Source organism: Bufo bufo, chromosome 2, assembly GCF_905171765.1.
Source record: "Bufo bufo chromosome 2, aBufBuf1.1, whole genome shotgun sequence".
NCBI classification, from domain to species: Eukaryota; Metazoa; Chordata; class Amphibia; order Anura; family Bufonidae; genus Bufo; species Bufo bufo.
In genome coordinates this window covers 276,833,552-276,857,847 of record NC_053390.1, presented here as the reverse complement: position 1 = coordinate 276,857,847, position 24,296 = coordinate 276,833,552, and the positions used below count along the sequence as shown (strand labels likewise).

The following is a 24,296-nucleotide window of genomic DNA, read 5'->3' as shown; positions in this document are numbered from 1 at the left end:
TGAGAGAAATATCTTGGCAAAAGACAACTTTTCCCATTTTTTTATACAAAGTTGGCATTTGACCAAGATATTTATCTCACCCAGCATGGGTATATGTAAAAAGACACCCCAAAACACATTCCTCAACTTCTCCTGAATACAGAGATACCAGATGTGTGACACTTTTTTGCAGCCTAGGTGGGCAAAGGGGCCCATATTCCAAAGAGCACCTTTCGGATTTCACTCGTCATTTTTTACAGAATTTGATTTCAAACTCCTTACCACACATTTGGGCCCCTAGAATGCCAGGGCAGTATAACTACCCCACAAGTGACCCCATTTTGGAAAGAAGAGACCCCAAGGTATTCGCTGATGGGCATAGTGAGTTCATAGAACTTTTTATTTTTTGTCACAAGTTAGTGGAATATGAGACTTTGTAAGAAAAAAATAAATAAAAAATCATCATTTTCCGCTAACTTGTGACAAAAAATAAAAAGTTCTATGAACTCACTATGCCCATCAGCGAATACCTTAGGGTGTGTACTTTCCGAAATGGGGTCATTTGTGGGGTATTTGTACTGTCTGGGCATTGTAGAACCTCAGGAAACATGACAGGTGCTCAGAAAGTCAGAGCTGCTTCAAAAAGCGGAAATTCACATTTTTGTACCATAGTTTGTAAACGCTATAACTTTTACCCAAACCATTTTTTTTTTACCCAAACATTTTTTTTTTATCAAAGACACGTAGAACAATAAATTTACAGCAAAATTTCTATATGGATCTAGTTTTTTTTGCAAAATTTTACAACTGAAAGTGAAAAATGTCATTTTTTTGCAAAAAGATCGTTAAATTTCGATTAATAACAAAAAAGTAAAAATGTCAGCAGCAATGAAATACCACCAAATGAAAGCTCTATTAGTGAGAAGAAAAGGAGGTAAAATTCATTTGGGTGGTAAGTTGCATGACCGAGCAATAAACGGTGAAAGTAGTGTAGGTCAGAAGTGTAAAAAGTGGCCTGGTCTTTCAGGGTGTTTAAGCACTGGGGGCTGAGGTGGTTAAAAGCCATTTAATGTCCAGTTCAGAAGCCGCGATTGCAGCAGAGTTTTTGCCTGAATGAATATGTTTGCTGCCTTTTACCTCATAAACATAAGTGGTGGCTTATATTATGGAGTCGTTAAATAATTTTACCCAACAGCTCTGCATGTCCTGATGTTCTCCTTAACTCACCTCCAGTACAATGCGCTGTGAACTCCGGCAGAGTTAACTGTATCTGGCATAGCCGGACACCACCCTATACCCATTCACTATAATGGGATCCAGTGGGGATATGGACGCTTTCCAGCCTTTATGTCAACTTTCGAACGGACAAAAAATGCTGCGTGTAGTATTTTTTTGCCCTGGCCAAAAGCCGGCATGTACTCCGGATTAGCGTTGTCACGTTAGCAAAAATTTTGATTCGATTTCGATACCATAAAAAAGTATTGCGATACTCGATACCATTCGATACCACGCGGAAAAAAAAACCCACAAAAAAAGCAGCGAGCATTCCGCATTTTATGGAACGTCCGGCCCATAATCAAACAGTCCGATACTATTTTTGGGGGTACAAGGTGACTAAAAAATGGCGAATTGCACCATTAGATGACTTGTTTAATGAAAATTAGGCATTTTCACATTTTAAAATTAAACTGTTATTACACTAGCTCCATTCATCAGTCTAGAGTTTTCCACTAAGACTCATCAGGAAGGAATAACCTTCATTATGAGTAAAAGCTCTGCATTTGGGAATGCTTTGAATCCTTGTAGCGGGATGAAACGAATCACATATCACTAGGAATCCATCACTGCTGCTCCAGTCTACATACCTCCAGGAACCTCTAGGCATTTGTTCACAGAACCCACATTTTACATTCCTCTCCAAATTTGTCATGTTGCATTTTTAATTTTTACAAATGATGCATCAGGTGTGCCATCTCTCCTTATAGCTGTACAACTGTGAGCTTAGTGCAATAAAACCTTTCCAAAAGTGCACTTTTTAGGAAATCTGGCCTGGATCAAGGGTTGGTCATGTGACAGATTTACAGCTCCGTCATCTACTATGGGTACTGGCCGACATCTTCGAGAAGACCACCATCTAGTAGACCAATGAGGTTTCACTGTATGATGCTCATATCAGCTGTGGGAAAATCTGGCTGGGCTTTATGAAATATTTTATCTGTTTTACAGTAGTTTACAGACTGTTAAATAGGGTTATTATTACAGCCAGTGTCTATAGAGTTGTAGCAAAATACAAGGTACCCCAAATGGCACCTATATTCAGCAAGTGACTACTGCAGGGACCTACATAACATCATGTTATACACTGTAACTGACTGCAAACCAGGTCATTCTATACAAGATTTGACTATTGCTGGCCAAGTTCACCGTTTCTTGGCAGGACTAGCCAGCAAGCTATGTATGGTACCCTCGTCGTCAAAAGATTTTGGAGAGAGAAGTATCGGCCAGGTTGAATTTCGACACCTTATTCCTTTGATATCGCCAGAGGTGTCCAGCAGCGACTTTCTCCTCTCCCTATTTATATCACATATATTTTGTGTATGGGAAAGACGGAAGAGATGGAAGTCTGTTGACAGCTATTGAAGGTGTATGAACACCTTACAGCGGTTTTCCAGCAGTGATGTGCCACTTGGGGCCATGTCGCTGCTGAGAGTAGTCATCGGTTGCAGCACTGCACATGACCCTGTGCATGTAGAAGTTGGCAGACAGGACTGGAAGTCCAGAAAGACAGCCCAGTGAACTGGAATAGAGCGGCAGGGGGCAAGTGAGTATGGCTTTCTCCACAGGTCCTTCTCTTTGGGTGTCAGATAAAAAAATAAACCTGGACAGCCCCTTTAAGTGTGTACGGATGTGAAACCCCCTTAAGACTAGAGGGGAAGCTTTCTGCATGCATTGCCAGAAATTACAGCAGTGCATTGTTCTCTGGGGGCGAGGTCATCAGATATTATGGACCATTTGTTATGTGAGGTGTATAGGTTTGTATATGAATTATCATAACTTCTTTTTACTACTTCTGTTTGCAGCCAGCAAATATTCTATTAGATGAACATGGACATGTGAGGATATCAGATTTGGGACTTGCTTGTGATTTTTCCAAGAAGAAGCCACATGCTAGTGTGTAAGTGCATTACATATATAACATATGAAATTCTTCAGTCGTCTGAAAAGTTGCAATACAAGACTTGTATCCATCTCAATATTTATAGACTTGTTGTATTATTATAGCTGCGTTTTCTTTATTCAGTATCGGCTGAATATCTGTGTCGTGGTTTAAATTTATAATGCAAACCACAATGCAGTGAAGGACCCCTCACACGACCGATATCAACGGCACCCAGTGGACCCGACTGACTTATTAGCGGCACTATTTGTTCACCAAATGTTCTGGAATCTGGAATAACTGCGCCTACACCGATGTGAACACAGCTTTACAATCTAGCATGGTCTTGTCCTATCTGTCAAAAATTATAACTCATTTAAAATATTTATCCAACAGAAACAGAAGACGTCATAACTTTCCCTTTAAAGGGTTTTTCTGAGACTTTTATAGTGGATAGGTCATCAGTATCTGATCAGTGGGGCTCCGACATCTGTTTGAGAAGGCATCGGCACTCGCAGCTTAGCCTAGGGCGTGTGATGCCAGTGCCTTCTCCAACAGCTGAAGGTGGGGGACCTGGGTGCCAGACTTCCACTGATCAAAATTATTGGAAAATCCCAAAAGGAATTAAAAAAAACATATATGTCGCCATAGGCTCCCCTGCTAAAAGCCATCCGTCACCATAGACTCCATTTTTGTATCCCCTGACAATCTAAAATGGAGACCCATATTTGCACGTTTGAATGGAGCGGCAGACACAACATGCATGCTGCCAATCTATTCAGCTATATAGGACTGCTTGAGATAGCCAGGTGCTTTTACTCGGCTACAGTATCTGCGGCCGCTTCATAGAGTTGAAGGGAGCAGCGCTCTTGCATGCCTGTCACGCTATTCAAACTGTGTATAGAGATAAATTGTTTTAATGGGACAACCCCTTTAAATAAATGTAAAAGTTAAGGGTGAACAAATCTCTATGTGCATTAAAGAAAGCCTTTTCTGTATGGCGTGTATGATTTTATAGACCACCTAAAGAGGGGGGGAAATCCAGGTTGTTTGCAGTGTGTTCTTGTCATTGCCCCTGTTTATTACACCAGCACTACATTCCCACTAGCGGTAGCTACCCTGGTTATTTGAGGATTATGACCACATCCATATGAACTATTTTACTTTATTCATTAATATAGCGCCAACATATTCCTCAGCACTGTACAGCGATTGTTTCTAGGATGCAGAATGTGATGACAATCTAGTAAACCTTGGACTTTTTTTTATATAAGATATGAGAAAACCCTTCAAAAAATGAAGCTGAGTGAATTATAGGTAGAATTGCATAGGCAAGACCATATAAATGAGAATTTCTCTGTAATTACGGTTGATAATAGCATTGAAGCGCTGCTCGGGAATCTCATTTCTTCAGAGGCAGGCCCTAAAACCATCACTGCTGCCTTTAAATAGCTCTAATAATTATGAGTCATCAGATGTGATTCATTGTGGCAGTTTAAGCATGCACAATAGATGCACTCTTACACTCCTGTTAGCTTTCTCAAGTTAGAAATTGCTGGATGTAAAACATACGTTATCAATGACATCCCTGGTGTAAAATGAAAGGATGACACCCAGGTGCCTTTATTTCAATAAGCTTTGTATTCACCGCTGGTCGTCTGAACGTGTGTTTTTATTGTGAAAAAATCTGGAAAGTAATAATGACCATACAAATAAGAGGTGACCTCATTTCAAACTATGTCAGCATTAGAGCTACTGAGAAACCATTTCATCGTTATTTGTATCTGTACAATTAGGCGCTATTCACATGTGCGTCAGAGGCTCCACCGCAGATCCTGTCACATTTAATGAGAAAAATACTGCTGCATCAAAAAGAGTCACCGGAGTGGAATCGGACAGATCTCATTATAAGTCAGGGGGGGTCATCTGGCACCGTTAGTATTCATCATGCATCTGGCAGAGCGTCTTTACCGCTGTTATAAACAGAAGCCATGGCACGCGTGTGAACAGAGCCGTATTTTTTTCTGGCCAAAGATAAAGATTTTCTTATTTTTGCTGTGTTTTCTATATATCCAAAACTAGAAGCTCTGATTTCTAATAATAGAATGCAAACTTTTCTTAGGGTGCGTTCACGCAACAGTCAAAAACGGCTGTCACATGACCATTTTCTGGACAATGGAAATCTATGGGAATATTTGCAGTGCGCTTTTTTATTGGCCACTGAAAAACAGGCATTAAAAATTAGGGCTTCCCCCATGCAATTAAAGGGAACCATTTTAAATGTCCGTTTCTTATAAAGCATCCATCAAAAATGGGCCTTTTTTTTTTTTTTAATAGTCTTAGAATATTTTTGCTTGTTTTGGCAATTATTCCTGATGAATCAAACGACCCCTCACCTTTCCAGGCGTGAGCCCCATTTCGGTGGCAGTTGACTGCCATTTATGGACATGTATGTTAACAGATGATACAATCTCCGACGCATAGGACACATGAGCAGCGGAGCACAGCTGGAGTATGAGGACGTTGTGTACAATTTTATTGTGATAAATCCTCCACGAGTATGAGACGCAAACTGACATAAAAGCTAAACATCTCTAAAATACAATGACAGGATGATCCACTGTTTTCCTGTATATGTATATCAAAGAGAACTGTCAGTGGATAAATTGACTCTCTGGTAAAGGTGTTTGGCAGAAGCTTATCTAAGGACCCTATTACACGGACAGATATAGAGCAGACGATTGTCGGAGGGGCAGCGTCGCTCGCTAGAGCAGGAGACTGCTGGTATTACATGCAGCGATCTCCCCCTCAGTATAGGGACGAACGATCGATGATGCATCGCTCGTCCCTACTGTATACTGTCTCATTGTTTGCCGTCAGCAGAGCGCCTATTACATAGCACAATCTACCACCGGCAAGCCAGGATTTTTTAACATGTCCACAAACTATGATTTAATGTGCTTTACACGGATTATGTGGAAAAAGCCTTTATGCTAAGGTTTGTTCCTGATAATCGGCATGACAATTTCCCTGTGTAAATCTGGCATTACTTTAATGGGTTCACAACTTGAGGAGTCTGAACAGTGTGGTGTTGCGATGGCCAAGATTGCTAGATCATGTGATACCAACCTCATATGTCATTTAAAAGTTGTTAATTGTCCTATCTCTTGAAATTCCAGAGGAACGCACGGGTACATGGCACCAGAAGTGCTGCAGAAAGGCACAGCATATGACAGCAGCGCAGACTGGTTTTCCCTAGGGTGTATGCTCTTCAAACTTCTGAGAGGGTAAGACATTCTTGAATGAACTATATAAAAAAAAAATCTGTTATTCCTACTAGAAACGTACAAATAAATTGATGGTTGGATATTACCTGTTGGGGGGAGTGTCCTCATACAGTGTGATATGGTCCAATAGTCTGTGTGTAGGGACACACCCCTTGGACAAGGGGGTTGTCAGTTTATTCATAAATATTCGGGAGAAATAACAGAAGAACATCCAATGCAGAGTTCTAAAAAAGATTCTCTAGAATTGTAATTTCATGAGGAATACAGTTATTTACTAAAACATCCCCTTTAAATGCTAATTAAAGGGGTATTTCTGAGAATTACCAGAGTAAGCACTGACCAGGGTAGGCGGAGTTATGGAAGCATCCAAGTCGGCTGTGCTCCGCCTTTCCTGTAACTCCCATGATATTGAATAGGAGCCATACAAACAGTGCAGCACAGATAGCCATCTTGTTTCCGTAACTTCCGCGATACTTGAAGCAGCGTCACTTGCTGTGATACGTGATTTGCATAGTTCCCATTCACTGCTATGGGAGTTATGGAAACAGCAGAGTGCAGCCATGGAAGGCCAAGATGGGAATACCCCTTTAAAGAAGCCTGGCCTCAAACAGTTAGCGGTACAGATAAAGTACAGTTGCAGGATTCAGTACATTGAAAAGTGATGAAACACAAGACATCGGGGTCATCAATAATACAGTGTTTTTCCAACCATAAATTACATGGGAGCTGAGAGATTCACGGGTATTCGAGTGTCATGTAAAATGGCCTGCCAGCACATTATAGGAACCAGCCCTGCAAAAGACTCCGGCAAAATCTCCCTACTTGGAAATATATTGTCTGGGAGAAAATAATAGCTGCCTAGGTAAAGTTTTCTGCTCCACGTTAGATGGGAATGAACAGCTCTGCTCTGTGTCAATACAAACATAATTATGTGGTAGGAAATGGTAGAAAGTACACCGTGGAACAAAAGGTATCATGCAGAAGGCGTATCTCCTGTGTGCCGTAATACCCTATAAAATATGCAGTACATCACCGAAAACATTTTACAGCATATATCTAGAGGGGAATGAATTTGTAATGGCTGCTAATGTGGTCATTCTGATTATATTTTTATAGGCCATTATGTTGAAAGCAATATGGAGTTCAGAAAGTTCATGCGCATCCCCCCCACCCCCGGAAAGCATTAGCTTTGACCAAACAGTAGTGTATTGTGTGTGTGCGTAACATCCAGGAGCCAATAGAAAAGCAATGCTGTGCCCTTCTTCTAAACGTAGGTTGAGCGCTCATGTTCAGGGTGGTCTTCTGTAGGTAACATGAATAATGATTTTTGAGGTGCCCCCCTTTCTTACGCCTTTTTTTTTTTTCACGCCTGCGTTTCTAGTGAACACCAAAGTCCATACTCTCCAAAATTTAAAAAGTACAAATTTGAACATTTAAAGGGGTTGTTCCACAAAAAATATTCTACAGTTTTCCAACCAGCACCTAGATCTGAATACTTTTGTAATTGCATGTAATTAAAAATTTTGCATAGCCAGTGAGCTATTCAATAAAATGTATCTTTATAGTGCCACCTGCTGTTTGTTTTTGTTTTTTTCTTTTTGTCCTGCTCACTGATGAGGCCGCACATGCTCAGTTTCATCCTTCAACTGCCTCCTGAGCTGTGATAGGGAGAGCATGGACACGCCCCCTGAGCTGTCAGCTTGATATAAATCTAGCAGAGCAATTAATGGGGAAATCTCTGGATTCATGTGAAGCACAGCGCTGGTTCTAGCTTTGTTAGGCCTCTTGCACACGTTGACGTTCCGTTTTTTGAGTTCCATATATGGAACTATTCATTTCAATGGATCCGCAAAAAAAACTGAAGGTACTCCGTATGCCTTCCGTTTCCGTTTTTCCGTTCTGTTCAAAGATAGAACATGTTCTATTATTGTCCGCATAATGGTACTTTCACACTAGTGTTTTTCATTTCCGGTACTGAGTTCCGTCCTAGGGGCTCAATACCGGAAAAGAACTGATCAGTTTCATCCCCATGCATTCTGAATGGAGAGAAATCCGTTCAGGATCCATCAGGATGTCTTCAGTTCAGTCACTGAACTGCGTTTTGGACAGAGGAAATACTGCTGTATTATCTTCGTCCAAAGTTCCGGATCAGTTGCCGGAATGCTGAAATGTATTAGTGTCGGATCCGGCATTAAAAATACTGCAATGCCGGATCCGTCCTTCCGGTCTGCGCATGCGCAGACCTTTAAATATGTGGAAAAAAAATACAAACGGATCAGTTTGTCCGTATGACAAACGGAGAGACGGATCCGTTCTTGCAATGCATTTGTGAGACGGATCCGTCTACAAATGCTGTCCATTTGCATGCAGATTGTCGGATCGGCGATGGAACAGCTTGCCGGATCACTCTGCCACAAGTGTAAAAGTAGCCTATGGACAAGGATAGTACTGTTTACGGACAAGGATAGTACTATTCTATCAGGGGCCAGCTGTTCCGTTCCACAAATAATGGAATGCACACGGACGTCATCCGTATTTCTTGCAGATCCGTATTTTGAGGACCGCAAAATACTGAAAAAGCCATACAGTCGTGTGCAAGAGGCCTTAGAAAGAGATTGTCATGTACTATATGATGTCGGATTTACCTTTTTTACATTAGTCATGGGATAACCCCTTTAAGTCATGGTATACCCGCAAAGTGTCCATTTTGGAGGTGGGGCTTGCCTAAGCCCCACCTCTTTCACTACTCCGTTAACAGGATTGTCCCTGCAAAATCGGGACAGTTGGCAAGTATCCGGGGAGACTGAGCTTGGCATTGAAGCCCTCTCTCTTCAGGGTGCACCTCTAATTTGGGCCATATTTTTAACTTTGAACATCCCACCGCTTCCGTGTTTTTGCCTTTAGAGGCTATCTCTATTTTTGTTTGCTCTGTGGCTTTTCTTTGGTTACATTTAGAGGATGAATGAAAATTCTTGTAGATTATCAGCTCTCGGAAGCCCAAAATGACAACATTTCCATTATGTATTATTTAAGGACAGTGAAATACAGTAGTCCCTTGGCATTAGAGATGTGCTCTGTGTGATCCACCCACCACAATGACCTATATATTCTGTATACCACAAGGCTCAAACTCCATTCTGCGGAGCATGGTCTTATCAATCCATGGACTGGCAGCTGCTGGTGCTTTCTGTTTTCTCATTCTTTAATTGTCGTCATCATTTTCATTTAATCCACAGACCGTATCATTTGTACCACAGATAAAACAACAGAGTTGTACAAAGCTTTGCTGCTCTTTTAAGCGGCTCAGAAGCCTAATTTAGGGATGGCTGAAAATGGATGTTATTTTTTTTCCCCTCATTGATAAGTGTCAGCGGAATAAGAGCTCTTTATACCAGAGGAAGCTCTGGAATAGAAATAGAAGCAGAGTAATTGATGTTGGCATCAGGTCATCAAGGGCTTTTACCCAATAGTACAGGGTAGTAAGACCTAGCCAGACCTATCAACAGCTGGAAGCAAGTCTTAGCTTTGTCACTTTAACCACTTCCCGCCACGCTAACGCCGAAAGGCGTCATTTCTGCGGCGCTCCCAGGTCACACTAACGCCAATAGGCGTCATCTCGCGTGAGCCGAGATTTCCTGTGAACGCGCGCACACAGGCGCGCGCGCTCACAGGAACGGAAGGTAAGAGAGTTGATCTCCAGCCTGCCAGCGGCGATCGTTCGCTGGCAGGCTGGAGATGTGTTTTTTTTAACCCCTAACAGGTATATTAGACGCTGTTTTGATAACAGCGTCTAATATACCTGCTACCTGGTCCTCTGGTGGTCCCCTTTGTTTGGATCGACCACCAGAGGACACAGGTAGCTCAGTAAAGTAGCACCAAGCACCACTACACTACACTACACCCCCCCCCCCGTCACTTATTAACCCCTTATTAGCCCCTGATCACCCCATATAGACTCCCTGATTACCCCCCTGTCATTGATTACCCCCCTGTCATTGATTACCCCCCTGTAAAGCTCCATTCAGACGTCCGCATGATTTTTACGGATCCACTGATAGATGGATCGGATCCGCAAAACGCATCCGGACGTCTGAATGAAGCCTTACAGGGGCGTGATCAATGACTGTGGTGATCACCCCATATAGACTCCCTGATCACCCCCCTGTCATTGATTACACCCCTGTCATTGATCACCCCCCTGTAAAGCTCCATTCAGACGTCCGCATGATTTTTACGGATGCACTGATAGATGGATCCGATCCGCAAAACGCATCCGGACGTCTGAATGAAGCCTTACAGGGGCATGATCAATGACTGTGGTGATCACCCCATATAGACTCCCTGATCACCCCCCTGTAAAGCTCCATTCAGATGTCCGCATGATTTTTACGGATGCACTGATAGATGGATCCGATCCGCAAAACGCATCCGGACGTCTGAATGAAGCCTTACAGGGGCATGATCAATGACTGTGGTGATCACCCCATATAGACTCCCTGATCACCCCCCTGTAAAGCTCCATTCAGATGTCCGCATGATTTTTACGGATGCACTGATAGATGGATCGGATCCGCAAAACGCATCCGGACGTCTGAATGAAGCCTTACAGGGGCATGATCAATGACTGTGGTGATTACCCCCCTGTAAAGCTCCATTCAGATGTCCGCATGATTTTTACGGATGCACTGATAGATGGATCGGATCCGCAAAACGCATCCGGACGTCTGAATGAAGCCTTACAGGGGCGTGATCAATGACTGTGGTGATCACCCCATATAGACTCCCTGATCACCCCCCCTGTCATTGATTACCCCCCTGTCATTGATTACCCCCCTGTAAAGCTCCATTCAGACGTCCGCATGATTTTTACGGATGCACTGATAGATGGATCGGATCCGCAAAACGCATCCGGACGTCTGAATGAAGCCTTACAGGGGCGTGATCAATGACTGTGGTGATCACCCCATATAGACTCCCTGATCACCCCCCTGTCATTGATCACCCCCCCTGTCATTGATCACCCCCCTGTCATTGATCACCCCCCTGTCATTGATCACCCCCCTGTAAGGCTCCATTCAGACATTTTTTTGGCCCAAGTTAGCGGAATTATTATTATTTTTTTCTTACAAAGTCTCATATTCCACTAACTTGTGTCAAAAAATAAAATCTCACATGAACTCACCATACCCCTCACGGAAACCAAATGCGTAAAATTTTTTAGACATTTATATTCCAGACTTCTTCTCACGCTTTAGGGCCCCTAGAATGCCAGGGCAGTATAAATACCCCACATGTGACCCCATTTCGGAAAGAAGACACCCCCAGGTATTCCGTGAGGGGCATATTGAGTCCATGAAAGATTGAAATTTTTGTCCCAAGTTAGCGGAACGGGAGACTTTGTGAGAAAAAAATTAAAAATATCAATTTCCGCTAACTTGTGCCAAAAAAAAAAAATTTCTATGAACTCGCCATGCCCCTCATTGAATACCTTGGGGTGTCTTCTTTCCAAAATGGGGTCACATGTGGGGTATTTATACTGCCCTGGCATTCTAGGGGCCCCAAAGCGTGAGAAGAAGTCTGGTATCCAAATGTCTAAAAATGCCCTCCTAAAAGGAATTTGGGCACCTTTGCGCATCTAGGCTGCAAAAAAGTGTCACACATCTGGTATCGCCGTACTCAGGAGAAGTTGGGGAATGTGTTTTGGGGTGTCATTTTACATATACCCATGCTGGGTGAGAGAAATATCTTGGTCAAATGCCAACTTTGTATAAAAAAATGGGAAAAGTTGTCTTTTGCCAAGATATTTCTCTCACCCAGCATGGGTATATGTAAAATGACACCCCAAAACACATTCCCCAACTTCTCCTGAATACGGCGATACCACATGTGTGACACTTTTTTGCAGCCTAGGTGGGCAAAGGGGCCCACATTCCAAAGAGCACCTTTAGGATTTCACAGGTCATTTACCTACTTACCACACATTAGGGCCCCTGGAAAATGCCAGGGCAGTATAACTACCCAACAAGTGACCCCATTTTGGAAAGAAGACACCCCAAGGTATTCCGTGAGGGGCATGGCGAGTTCCTAGAATTTTTTATTTTTTGTCACAAGTTAGTGGAAAATGATGATTTTTTTTTTTTTTTTTTTTTCATACAAAGTCTCATATTCCACTAACTTGTGACAAAAAATAAAAACTTCCATGAACTCACTATGCCCATCAGCGAATACCTTGGGGTCTCTTCTTTCCAAAATGGGGTCACTTGTGGGGTAGTTATACTGCCCTGGCATTCTAGGGGCCCAAATGTGTGGTAAGGAGTTTGAAATCAAATTCTGTAAAAAATGACCTGTGAAATCCGAAAGGTGCTCTTTGGAATATGGGCCCCTTTGCCCACCTAGGCTGCAAAAACGTGTCACACATCTGGTATCCCCGTACTCAGGAGAAGGTGGGGAATGTGTTTTGGGGTGTCATTTTACATATACCCATGCTGGGTGAGAGAAATATCTTGGCAAAAGACAACTTTTCCCATTTTTTTATACAAAGTTGGCATTTGACCAAGATATTTATCTCACCCAGCATGGGTATATGTAAAAAGACACCCCAAAACACATTCCTCAACTTCTCCTGAATACAGAGATACCAGATGTGTGACACGTTTTTGCAGCCTAGGTGGGCAAAGGGGCCCATATTCCAAAGAGCACCTTTCGGATTTCACTGGTCATTTTTTGCAGAATTTGATTTCAAACTCCTTACCACACATTCGGGCCCCTAGAATGCCAGGGCAGTATAACTACCCCACAAGTGACCCCATTTTGGAAAGAAGAGACCCCAAGGTATTCGCTGATGGGCATAGTGAGTTCATGGAAGTTTTTATTTTTTGTCACAAGTTAGTGGAATATGAGACTTTGTATGAAAAAAAAAAAAAAAAAAAAAATCATCATTTTCCACTAACTTGTGACAAAAAATAAAAAATTCTAGGAACTTGCCATGCCCCTCACGGAATACCTTGGGGTGTCTTCTTTCCAAAATGGGGTCACTTGTGGGGTAGTTATACTGCCCTGGCATTCTAGGGGCCCGAATGTGTGGTAAGGAGTTTGAAATCAAATTCTGTAACAAATGACCTGTGAAATCCGAAAGGTGCTCTTTGGAATATGGGCCCCTTTGCCCACCTAGGCTGCAAAAAAGTGTCACACATCTGGTATTGCCGTACTCAGGAGAAGGTGGGGAATGTGTTTTGGGGTGTCATTTTACATATACCCATGCTGGGTGAGAGAAATATCTTGGCAAAAGACAACTTTTCCCATTTTTTTATACAAAGTTGGCATTTGACCAAGATATTTATCCCACCCAGCATGGGTATATGTAAAAAGACACCCCAAAACACATTCCTCAACTTCTCCTGAATACAGAGATACCAGATGTGTGACACTTTTTTGCAGCCTAGGTGGGCAAAGGGGCCCATATTCCAAAGAGCACCTTTCGGATTTCACAGGTCATTTTTTACAGAATTTGATTTCAAACTCCTTACCACACATTTGGGCCCCTAGAATGCCAGGGCAGTATAACTACCCCACAAGTGACCCCATTTTGGAAAGAAGAGACCCCAAGGTATTTCGTGATGGGCATAGTGAGTTCATAGAAGTTTTTATTTTTTGTCACAAGTTAGTGGAATATGAGACTTTGTAAGAAAAAAAAAAAAAATAAAAAATCATCATTTTCCGCTAACTTGTGACAAAAAATAAAAAGTTCTATGAACTCACTATGCCCATCAGCGAATACCTTAGGGTGTGTACTTTCCGAAATGGGGTCATTTGTGGGGTGTTTGTACTGTCTGGCCATTGTAGAACCTCAGGAAACATGACAGGTGCTCAGAAAGTCAGAGCTGCTTCAAAAAGCGGAAATTCACATTTTTGTACCATAGTTTGTAAACGCTATAACTTTTACCCAAACCATTTTTTTTTTACCGAAACATTTTTTTTTTATCAAAGACATGTAGAACTATAAATTTAGAGCAAAATTTCTATATGGATCTCGTTTTTTTTGCAAAATTTTACAACTGAAAGTGAAAAATGTCATTTTTTTGCAAAAAAATCGTTAAATTTCGATTAATAACAAAAAAAGTAAAAATGTCAGCAGCAATGAAATACCACCAAATGAAAGCTCTATTAGTGAGAAGAAAAGGAGGTAAAATTCATTTGGGTGGTAAGTTGCATGACCGAGCAATAAACGGTGAAAGTAGTGTAGTGCCGATTTGTAAAAAAGGGCCTGGTCTTTAGGGGGGTATAAACCTGTGGTCCTTAAGTGGTTAATAAGATATGTGAAACGGTATAAGGGCTCATACACACAAACGTATTTTTGGTCCGCATCCAATCCGCATTTTTTGTGGGTCAGATGCGGAGCCATTCACTTCAGTGGGGCCGCAAAAGATCCAGAGAGCACACTGTGTGCTGTCTGCATCCATATGTCTGTTCCGTGGCATCTGCAGAAAGAACTTGTCCTATTATTGTCCGCATTACAGACAAGGATAGGACTGTTCTATTATGGGCCAGGCGTTCCGCAGAATGCACACGACTGGTATCCAGGCTACTGTCATGTGCATGAGCCCTATAAAGCTAAAGATGCTCTATCCACTTAAAGGGGTTGTGTCCTCTGGGTCTTTGATGGCATATTGCTAGGATATACCATCAAAGCCACATAGGTGCGGGTCCCACCTCTGAGACCGGCAGCTATCTCTAAATACATAGGATATGGGATTTCCAAAAAAAAGCTGAGTGGAGAGTGCATTTCACACCAGGGTGGATTTGATTTAAATCAAACTGATTTAAATCACTAGTCGGTAAGGCTTGATTTAAATCATAGTTTTCTACATAAAGACTAGTTCTTGCTGGTATAACTTATAATATGCAAGTAGATACAGATTTTTAGAATAACAACTTTTAATATTTGATTGGGTTGATTCTGTATTCATAGGTTTGTAGAAGTTAAGATTAAGGTATTTTTCTCAACTGTGTTCATGTAATAACATTTTTGCTGTGAAGAAGAGGCATATGATCTCAAATTTCGTTTTGAGAACTGCAAAAGTAAACCAAGCATCTGTGATAATATCTTGTAGGCAGAGAAACTGCCCTATAATCTTACAAAAACCTCTGGAAGAGCATGACATTGTGAATGGATTAATGGAATTTATTTACCAAAATAATTAAACGTATACAGCCTTATTCTACATAATTAAAAACTAATCTTTATTTCATGATGGAATAACCTTTTGGATGCAATATATTTTCCTCCAAAAAGCATTTTATATAAAAAAAAAATCTGATTTAAATTAAATACGTTTTTTTTTTTTTTTTTTTTAGTTTTTTTTTTTTAAATCATTGATTTTTATCCACCCTGCTTTACACCTACGGATGTTGACAGCACACCTGTGAAGTGAATGTGTCCGCATCCGACCCACAAACAATGCTAATGGGATTTGGAAGAAAAATACGCTTGTGTGCATGAGTCCTGTCACTTAAAAGCAAGGTCATACATAGCTTTGTCCTTGATTTTACTGGAGGCTATGCTTATAAAAATGCATTAGTAGCACATCGGAAGCAGGCCCATAGGCTTCAGTGCTTCAAGCGCAGTGTATGAGCTGCCGCACAGCTTTTCCCTTCTGCCGTGAATGATGTTTGTTGCGATCTGGGTGGACGCTACAGCCGGGGCTGTGGTGTAACTCACACACCGAGCCTAAAGCCTGTGGGCACATATGTAATGCAATTCCAGTGTACTTTGAGGATTCAAAATTGTATGTATCACAGAATGACATTTTAAGAGATCACATCCACTCGCTGTATAAACTGACCTGTGGTGCAGATTTGAACACCGCAGCATGTCCGTTTATGCTGCGGATCTTCACCCTTTGCAGTGGAGATGGTGAAATTCACAGCCATCAATTTTGGAGAAAATCCGTCCTAATTATCTGAATAAGGTTGTTGTGACTGCAAGCACATGGATTTCTGTGCTGTCCGCATCAGTATGTCCGTTCCGTAGCCCCACAAAAAAATAGAACATATCCTAGTCTTGTCTGTTTTAGGTATTGTTACAATGGATCCGCAAAAAAAACGGACCGCAAAACACAGTCATGTGTATGTAGCCTTACACTGCAGATATGCTTCACAGAAATTTGCCCGGAAAATCTGTGCTTAATCTGTGGAGGTACCCTTAAATTAAAATGAGAAAAGTCTTGTATAAGGCTACATGCACACGACCGTATGTGTTTTGCGGTCCGTAAATTGCGGATCCGCAAAAAAACACGGATAAAATCTGTATGCCATCCGTTAGTTTTTTTGCAGGTCCTTTGTAACAATGCCTAAAACGGACAAGAATAGGACATGAAACAAATGGGTCCTCATCCTATCCGCAAACAAAAACGGAACGGACACGTGTGCATGTAGCCTAAGGCTTGGTTTCACACACATTTATTTTTTTGCCACTTTGGTGAATTTTTGGCTGCATCAAAAATGCCAGCTCCTGATGAAGTCTATGGGAAATAATACACACAGGACAAACGGGCATTTTTTCTGTAGTGGTGATTTTTACCCTTGTGATTTTTGGGCCAGCCGTATTTTTATTTTTATTTTTTTCAAGCTGCAGCATACTCTGCCATTTTTCTCCTCACTGCCTGGTGTTTTTATCCCATATAACATGTGCCATATGTTTGCGTTTTTAATGGCGTTTTTGCATGATGTTTTTTTAAATCTGTGCTTTTTCCCCTACAGCTATACAGAGGTATTGACTAGTGTTGAGCAAACTTGTGTTTTCAAGTTCGGCGTACAAGATTCGGGTTATCTACGGTAAGAATTCCGTTATAGATTCCGCTATCACGGACCATAACTTATGGTCTGTGGTAGCAGAATCCATAATGGATTTCTTACCGTAGATAACCCGAATCTTGTACGCCGAACTTGAAAACGCAAGTTCTCTCATCCCTAGTAGTGAGTAATACTTTCCTATTAAAAAAAAAAAAAACAGCAAGAATTTTAAAAAGCATAAAACATAATTAAAACAAAATAGCTGCTGAAACACACTATATGGACAAAAATGCCTTAAAAACGCTGATCGTCAAGCTTTTTCGAGGCTTTTCTTTTGGCCTATAAAAAGGCCAGAATCCAAACTGAGCTGTGATATACCCCTAGCCTCTCACTTGTTTGTTTGAACAGGACTTTCCACCTGGATTGAGGGAACACATGAGCACCACAGTAACCTCAGACAGTCGTTCACGCCTGAGCAACCACAGGAGAGTGTCCAAAAGGGCAGGACTCCCCTACAGCATCTGTCTGTGCTCGTCATGTGTGGATTCTCCTGATCACTTCAGATGCAACCTTTAAAATCGGAATTTGCGGACCTGATCTAAACCATCAGGGGATAGACACAGTACTTCACCATATTCAGTAATTAATTGTACCCTGTCCTACATCCGAGCTAGTTTGTATGTTAAAAAAAAGAAAACTTTGGCATGAGGGGTATAGTACTGTGAAAGGGTTATTGTGCGATCAGGGTGCAGGTGCATGGGGCGGATTTTCAGCACCAGATTTTGCAACGATTCCACAGCAAAATCCACAATCTGCATTTCAAAGGGTGAAATCCTAATTTGCCATGGCGCAGGTTTAAAATCTGCGTTGCAGGTCAATTTCTGATGTGGATTTTCTTTTTTCCGCATCGTATGGTTGGGATTTGGTGAAATCCTACCCACTGCTGCTACTTGGATGTGCTGCAGATTTTCCAGATACTATTCTGCGGTAGAAAGTCTGTAGCAAATACACACCCCGTTTGGATGTGAAAGAAGTAAGGGAGCACAATAGGTTTTAATACTGACAATTTGTGGTGCAGAGAGCCGGACCCCCACAATCTAATTTCAAAGAACTGGATAACCGCCCTAATATTCTAATCACATTCCTGTGAAATTTTCCCTGTTCAGTAGCAGATTAGATAATTGATAAAAGTATTGCAGTTTGTCAGTAGATCCTAATACAGGGAATAACTGAAAATATAACATTAGCTAGACCTTTTCTGACTACCAAACAAATTACAAATGATACAGGCCTCATGCACAAGACTGTATGTATTATGCAGTCCGCAAACTGCAGATACCGGCTGTGTGCATCTCACAATTTCCACAGGCCCTCAATAAAACAGACAAGAATAGGACGTGTTATATAATTATTTTTTTTTGCGGTGGTGATGTACGAATGTGGACCGCACATGGTGTGCTGTCTGCATTTTTTTAAATAAATGGGTCCGCATCCAGGCCAGCAAGAAAATGCAGATCAGATGCAAAAAAAATAATGTGGTTGTGTGCATGAGCTGTTATGCTGACGATTAACATGTAGTAGAAATGGGCCAGAAAAAGCCCCCTGCAAAAACATGTTGGTGAATGTATGCATTGTAATTACACTTGTAGGGTAAATGCATGCAATGCAATCTACGCACAGATTTTCATGTGGAAAAATTGGAAAAAACACAGCATAAGGGCTTATTTAGATGACCGTAGTGTTTTGCGGTCCGCAAATTGTAGATCCGCAAAACACGGATATCGGCTGTGGGCGTTTCGCATTTTGCGGACTTCACATGGCTGGCATTATGATAGAAATGCCTATGCTGTCCACATCTTTTGCGGCTCCATTGAAATAAATGCATCCACACCTGTTCCACAAAATTGAGGAACGGATGCGGACCCATTCATACGGTCGTCTGAATGAGCCCTAAAACATTGCCAGCTAAGTAGATGAAATTGTCTAACTCTTAGGCCTCTTTCACACGAGCGTGATGGATTAGCTCTGGATGCGTTCAGGGTGCGTTCAGTGAAACTCGCACCATTTTGCAAGCAAGTTTTGTCTGCGATTGCGTTCAGTTTTTCTGCGCGGGTGCAATGCGTTTTGGTGCGTTTTTCACACTCGTGATCAAAAAACTAAAGGTTTACAAACAACATCTCTTACCAACCATCAGTGAAAACGCATCGCACCTGCACTTCTATGGGGGCAGGGCTGCGTGAAAAATGCAGGATATAGAACATGCTGCGATTTTCACACAAAGCAGAAGTGATGCAAGAAAAACAACGCTCATGTACACAGACCCATAAAAATGAATGGGTCAGGATTCCGTGCGGGTGCTATGCGTTCATATCACGCATTGCACCCGTGCGGAAAACTCGCTCGTGTGAAAGGTGCCTTAGGTACATAGTTCAGAAATCGACCTGCAGTGCGGATTTTCAGTGTCATGCAAAGGGTGAGATCTGGGGCAAATCCACATCTAAGGCCTCCTGCACACGTGTGCACTCCATGGCCATATTGTGGACCGCATTTTCAGATCCGCAATACATGGGCACCGTTCCGTGTGCATTCTGCGTCACGGATGCGGACCCATTCACTACATTGGGTCCACAAATCCGGAGATGCGGAATGGAAGCATGGAACGGAACCCTACGGAAGCACTACGGAGTGCTTCCGTGGGGTTTCGTCCCATACTTCCGCTCCGCAAAAAGATAGAACATGTCCTATCTTTTTGCGGAACGGCCGGATCACTTAATGGGTCCACGATCCACTGCGGTTGCCCCACCCACAAGTAACACATATGCATTTTATTTAGATTTTCTGTGAAAACTGCACAATAATCCACATAAACTACACTGCTGTGTGCATATACCCTTAAGGGCTCATGCACACGACCGTATGCCCTCCGAGAAATACGGTCCGTGAGCGGGCCATATGTCTCGGTGCCGCATACATCGTGCGCATAGCATCATAGGTTACTATGATGTGCGCATTAGGCCGCTCGCGAAACTATTGTCTGACGGAGGTACTGGTTAATACCACTCGACCCCTATAAACATACCTCCAACCCACCTCTAACCATCTACCTCCCTCCGCCCTCCCTTCCCCAATAAAGACACTGACACCGCTTCATTGGATTAATTTTGGCCACAGCAGCCTATTTATTACAAACATACATAAAATATTATATCAAATATTATAACACTGTAACCTCATAAATGCCAACCAAAAACACATGTCCCTTTTTTCCGAAGGGGGAGGTCCTTGAAGCCCTAAACCCAAAACCGTGCCGAGGTGAGCCAACTTACCCCCAGCCGTTGACCACTAGCTCGGAGGCACCCCTGATGGCTCACCCTGACAGTTCCGCCACGTCCACCCAACAATCCTGGGAGTCCAGCCCCACCTGTAGGGCCCTCCCATCCTCATTACCATCAAATCACACCGACTCCAAGGACCTCCCACCGCCTTACTGCCGTGACAATCTTTCTTCCCCACAGACTGCACCCCACTACTCAACCTCGCCCTTACCCCTTATTTTCCATCCCCTTAAAAACCTTCACACAGGGCGGGTGGGTGGGCGTTTGTCACCCAAAATGGCCCCTGACCGGCTGCTGCTCGCCTCACTTAACCCCTTGACCACCCCCACTAGCCCAAATTGACCAATCCCCCGCCCCGGGGGAAAAGGAAAGGAGGAGGGGGGGGGGTCTCGCTAACCACCCCCCCGTCATGGTCGCCTCCCCTCAAGGCTATCGCCCCCCAGTCCGGCTCTACTTGACGGAGGTACTGGTTAATACCACTCGACCCCTATAAACATACCTCCAACCCACCTCTAACCATCTACCTCCCTCCGCCCTCCCTTCCCCAATAAAGACACTGACACCGCTTCATTGGATTAATTTTGGCCACAGCAGCCTATTTATTACAAACATACATAAAATATTATATCAAATATTATAACACTGTAACCTCATAAATGCCAACCAAAAACACATGTCCCTTTTTTCCGAAGGGGGAGGTCCTTGAAGCCCTAAACCCAAAACCGTGCCGAGGTGAGCCAACTTACCCCCAGCCGTTGACCACTAGCTCGGAGGCACCCCTGATGGCTCACCCTGACAGTTCCGCCACGTCCACCCAACAATCCTGGGAGTCCAGCCCCACCTGTAGGGCCCTCCCATCCTCATTACCATCAAATCACACCGACTCCAAGGACCTCCCACCGCCACAAACGCACAGGCTTGACTTCCCTCAAGCCCGTGCGTCCCTCCACACCTGTACCGCAATCTCCATGCCCTCCTGTATCGCCAAGCTCCACATATCCAAACCCAGGGCGTTTAGGTGCACCCCGTCACTCCGCCAAAATCCCCCAACACCCCCTTCTAAATCCCTATGTCGCACCGCTAAACCCCCATTCCTCACCATAAACCTCCCAATAGCCCTATTAACCTTCACCCGGGCCTTGTTCAAACTCTCCACCGACCGAGCTCCTCGCCAGACCGACCGCGGCACAATATCGGACCATACTGTGATCATACCCGGATACAACACCCATAACTTTAACAAATCTGATTTAACGTCTCTCACCAACTCCCTAAAGGGCCGAGCCCCCAAATCATTCCCCCCTACATGTAGCACCAACACATCAGGCGCCCTGTCTTGCCTAACAAATCTATTGAACTCCGGAAGAACCCCACTCCACATCATCCCCCTCCTGCCAATCCACCTTACCACCGCCACTTCACGAGCCAATCCAAGCTGCAAACCGTCCGGCCTAACCGCAGCCCTGGCAGCTCCCCACCACACATACGAGTGACCCAACAGCCAAACCAACGCTGGATCTGAACCTGCAATGACAAAGAAAAACACAAGAAAACAGGAAGCAAGCCAAGCAACTGCAAATCCCTTCATTCAACCACACCTTCAGGTCTTACATATGACCTAAAACGAATCGATTCCCACCTACCGATCCTTTTTATTACTTCATCCCCCAACCCCCATCTAGCTGCCTCTGTTGCCGCCCCAATTCTAAATGAATGGCTGGAAAAACCTACCTCCCCCACACCTAACCCCGCCAAACACCGCCTAAAAACTGCCACAAACTGAAATCGAGAGAGAAAAGAACCATCATCATGAACTAATAACGGATTGAGCCCTTCACCCACCTTGTCCCCCATGAAATTCTCCGCACAACGCACCGGGCACATCAAGCAACCCGGAATTGCAAACAAAACCACCCGCCGCCCTTTTCCTTCCATATCAGTCTTGGATCGCCTGATCACGAATTCAACCCTATCTGGCCAAACATCAACGTCATCTCTAAACAACCCCCCTTTTCTACTCACCGTCGGGCTAACTAATTCACCCAGCCGCAACGCCCCAAAAAACGCCAATGAAAACGCCAACCTGAATAACTTTACCTCCCCCCCTGACCTGCATACCTCCCCCAACTGCTCCCCCATTCTAACCAGCAACGTAAATGACACCGGCCGCCGAGAGTCCACCCCTGCCTTCTCCCGCCGCCAACCCCTAATGGCCCGCGCCACCAAAAACGATTTAGTCACGTCCGTCACTTTCCTGAGCCTAAAACCAAAAGCCAGTCCCGCCAAACAACTATTCATCCTAGAAACGGACCAACCCTCATCCCTGCAATGCCCAATGAACAACAACATCGGTATCTCTAAATCCTCATTGCCCACCCCCAAACTCCCCTTCCACTGCTCCCAACATTCCCAGGCCTTTGCATACCGCTCCCACGTACCAGGTGCCAGAGATGACCGAATCAGTCCTGCCACCGCTACTCCAGAACGTTCCACAGCAAGGCTGGACACTCCACCCCCACCTCCGCCGCACCAGGAGCTAGCTGACGGAAACGGTCCCACTGTGAACGAGAGAGGGCATCAGCAATACAGCTGTCAACCCCAGGCACATGCACAGCCACCACCCACGCGTTGATTACAAGGCACTCCAACACCAACCTCTGTAACAACCTAACCACTAACGGTGATGAGGCCGACAAACCGTTAATCGCCTGCACTACCCCCAAGTTGTCACAATGAAAACGGACTTTCTTGTCCCTGAAACACTCGCCCCACAACATTACCGCCGCTACAATTGGGAAAAGTTCCAATAAGGCCAAGTTCCGTACCCAACCCCTGTGCACCCAACTATCCGGCCACTCTCCTGCGCACCACTGCCCCCCACAATACACGCCGAACCCGCACCCCCCAGCCGCATCCGAAAATAACTCAAAATCTACTGCATTAACAACCTCCCCCATAAACAAAGACCTCCCGTTATACTTAACTAAAAACGAACCCCAAACCGCTAGATCAGCCTTTAACTCCCGCCCCAACCTAATGAAATGATGTGGGGCCCGCACCCCTGATGTTGCCCCAGCCAATCGCCTGCAAAAGATCCTGCCCATAGGCATGATCCTGCAAGCGAAGTTCAGCTTACCAAGGAGCGACTGAAGTTCCCTAAGCTTTATCTTTTCCAACCTCCCCGCCCTAGCCACCTCCTCCCTCAAATCCTCCAATTTATCCAATGGCAGCCTACACTCCATCCGCTCTGAATCAATCACAATTCCCAAAAAACTCAATTCAGCTGTAGGCCCCACCGTCTTCTCCCCCGCCAACGGAACACCAAAACGCCCAAACACCCCGCACAGCGTATTCAGCAAAACTGAACAAACCCTCGAACCCGCTGGGCCCACACACAGGAAGTCATCCAGGTAATGGATGACGGAGTCACAACCTGCCGCATCCCTAACCGCCCATTCCAAGAAAGAGCTAAAGGCCTCGAAATACGCACACGACAGGGAGCAACCCATCGGCAAACAACGGTCCACAAAAAACCCCCCCATCCAAAAACACCCCAACAAATGTAAACAATCCGGATGCACCGGCAACAGACGGAACGCTGCCTCAATATCCGTCTTGGCCATAAGCGCCCCTCTCCCAAGCCGCTTCACCAATGCCACTGCCGCGTCAAATGACGTATAAACCACGGAACACAAAGCCGGGTCTATGCCATCATTGACCGACGTTCCCCTAGGGAAGGACAGGTGG

At 43.9% G+C, this 24,296-nt stretch overlaps 1 protein-coding gene across 2 annotated transcripts in view; it reads left to right on the top strand.

The window, feature by feature from the left end:
• Positions 1-24,296, top strand: part of GRK3 (G protein-coupled receptor kinase 3) — a 323,566-nt gene that overhangs the window by 277,591 nt on the left and 21,679 nt on the right. For both annotated transcript variants that reach the window (XM_040416568.1, XM_040416567.1), the window contains exons 12-13: positions 3,060-3,154; positions 6,316-6,423. In XM_040416568.1, coding sequence (XP_040272502.1) covers positions 3,060-3,154; positions 6,316-6,423 — 203 coding nt within the window. The remainder of the gene's footprint in view (positions 1-3,059; positions 3,155-6,315; positions 6,424-24,296) is intronic.